This window comes from Aegilops tauschii, chromosome 3 (genome assembly GCF_002575655.3).
Source record: "Aegilops tauschii subsp. strangulata cultivar AL8/78 chromosome 3, Aet v6.0, whole genome shotgun sequence".
In the NCBI taxonomy this organism is placed as follows: Eukaryota; Viridiplantae; Streptophyta; class Magnoliopsida; order Poales; family Poaceae; genus Aegilops; species Aegilops tauschii.
Genome location: NC_053037.3, coordinates 107345317 through 107347431, shown reverse-complemented (window position 1 = coordinate 107347431; position 2115 = coordinate 107345317). Strand labels below are relative to the sequence as shown.

Here is a 2115-nt window from a genome sequence, read left to right as displayed (position 1 = left end):
TTATTAATGTCTCGAGAGTGTGTATGAGGGGTAATTTTTTTCTTCCGTTGCAACGCCTGGACATGTTTTTTTGTGTGTGTGGTTGATGTTTGCTAGTAATTATAATATGTGAAAGCAGGAGCTAAAATAAAAGAAAGCCCCGCCTTGGCTAGAGCTAAAAGGAAGAAGGGCTTCCGGCCAGCAGATCCACATTCTCCTCAAGACAAACCACTGGTCGGCCCGACTTGTTTTGTAAGCCCAGAGAGGTCCTCAAATTAGTCCAGAGAAACAAGTAACATCGGCCCAGCTAGCCCAACCACCCATTCCGCCGAACGAATCCTCGCCGTCCACTCCCCATCGAACGCCTTGGCGCGCCCACGCGACGGAGCGCAGATAAAACCCTAGTAGCATGCCACCTATATATTCCCCTCCCACCGCAACAGCCCGCCGCCTCCACACACTCCTCCCGCCCCAGAACCCTAGCCGCCGCCGACGCCCCAGGTAAGGGAGAGAGCCCACCCCCCGCTGCCGCCATGAAGCGCAACCCCCGCGTCACGAGCTCCCGCCGGAAGTGCCGCAAGGCGCACTTCACGGCGCCGTCCTCCGTCCGCCGCGTGCTCATGTCCGCGGCCCTCTCCTCCGAGCTCCGCCACAAATATAATGTCCGCTCCATCCCGATCCGGAAGGACGACGAGGTGCAGGTCGTGCGCGGCACCTACAAGGGCCGCGAGGGAAAGGTGGTGCAGGTCTACCGCCGCCGCTGGGTCATCCACGTGGAGCGGATCACCAGGGAGAAGGTCAATGGATCCACGGTGAACGTCGGCATCCACCCCAGCAAGGTGATCGTCACCAAGCTCAAGCTCGACAAGGACCGCAAGGCCCTCCTCGACCGCAAGGCTCGCGGCCGCGCTGCTGACAAGGCCAAGGGAAAGTTCACGGCGGAGGACGTCGCCGCCGCCGCTGGGGGCGCCACGGCCACCGGTGCCTCGCTCCAGGAGATCGATTAAGCTTGGGATCTGCCGGTTGCCATACTGCTCTTGATATCCTAGTTTTATTACCATCACCAGTTCTGTTAGGATATGCTATCTGAAGACTGCTTTATTATTCGTATGATGTCGTGGATGAGCGTTTTCAAACCTTTAATGTGCATCTTTATGGGTCTGTGCCTTGGATTTTGATATGAAGACTTCATTATATGTTTAATATCTGGTTCTTTGTTTGTCGTTTAGATCTGATTAATGTTATTTTTTCTGTGTGCACCTCTAGAGGTTAAATTGACCATCTGTTAGTTCTCAGGTTAGACTAATCCTTGCCGAGTGTTAGTTCATTACCGTAGTTGCTGTTTTGTGATGTTTATGTGATATGCTCTGTATCGGTTTGCTAGATCATACTAGATGTTCTGTGTAGTTTTTGGTCAGCCATAGTTAAATATCTGCAAGGGAAATGTTAAACTTGTGGAAGTTACTTGCACAATGGATGGTGAATTCATCCTGTTTTCATGGGCAGTTGCAATGCACCATCTCTGTTTCTAATAGCAGTCTGGATCCTGCGTTTCGTCCTTCTCTGGTCAGTTTGCATTAGTTTTAGCAAGAAATTTCAGGCTCGTTGAAAAGAAATTTATAACCACCCTAGTTTTTCAGATAATTTTGCGTGTGTTGCCCTTGATTTTAGGAGGACATTCAAAGATACATGGTCGGGTTTTGCTTTGTTTTTTCGGTTTTGTCTGTGATGGTAGTTTCTGTCGCTCTACCTGGAGCTTCTTCTGTTGAAATGTTATACAATGATGAATCGGTGTCTGTTGCTCTACCCCGGGCTTCTTCTGCCAATGAATGAGTGTCTGTTGCTCCACTCGGGGCTTATTCTGCTGAAATGTTATACAATCAATTGAGTGCGCTCGGGCTTTTGGTGCATTCTTTTCCATGATCATCCTTCCAAGATTGTCTGAATTTTGTCCATTCGTCAAATTCTCTGCTTAACATCAAACAGAAGCATCCCTTACCGTTTTTCTGTTGTTGGCTTTGTTACACTGAATTGTCGAATAGTTAGTGATAGAACGTGGGCAATTTGATGCACGTTAGACTACGATTTTCTGACGATTACTAATGCTGGGTAATGATCTAGAAGTTGCGATGCTTA

The 2115-nt window shown here is 49.2% G+C and overlaps 1 protein-coding gene across 1 annotated transcript; it reads left to right on the top strand.

Moving 5' to 3' along the window:
• The first annotated feature begins 418 nt into the window (after nt 1-418).
• On the top strand, nt 419-1182 carry LOC109776324 (large ribosomal subunit protein uL24z). Its single transcript, XM_020334968.4, has one exon. The coding sequence runs from the start codon at nt 513-515 to the stop codon at nt 984-986; it is 474 nt and encodes a 157-aa protein (XP_020190557.1). The 5' UTR covers nt 419-512; the 3' UTR covers nt 987-1182.
• The last annotated feature ends 933 nt before the right edge of the window (nt 1183-2115 follow it).

Bases quoted from the DNA above. Each gene is read 5' to 3' on its own strand.
- LOC109776324 (XM_020334968.4), top strand. From the start codon at position 513: ATGAAGCGCAACCCCCGCGTCACGAGCTCCCGCCGGAAGTGCCGCAAG.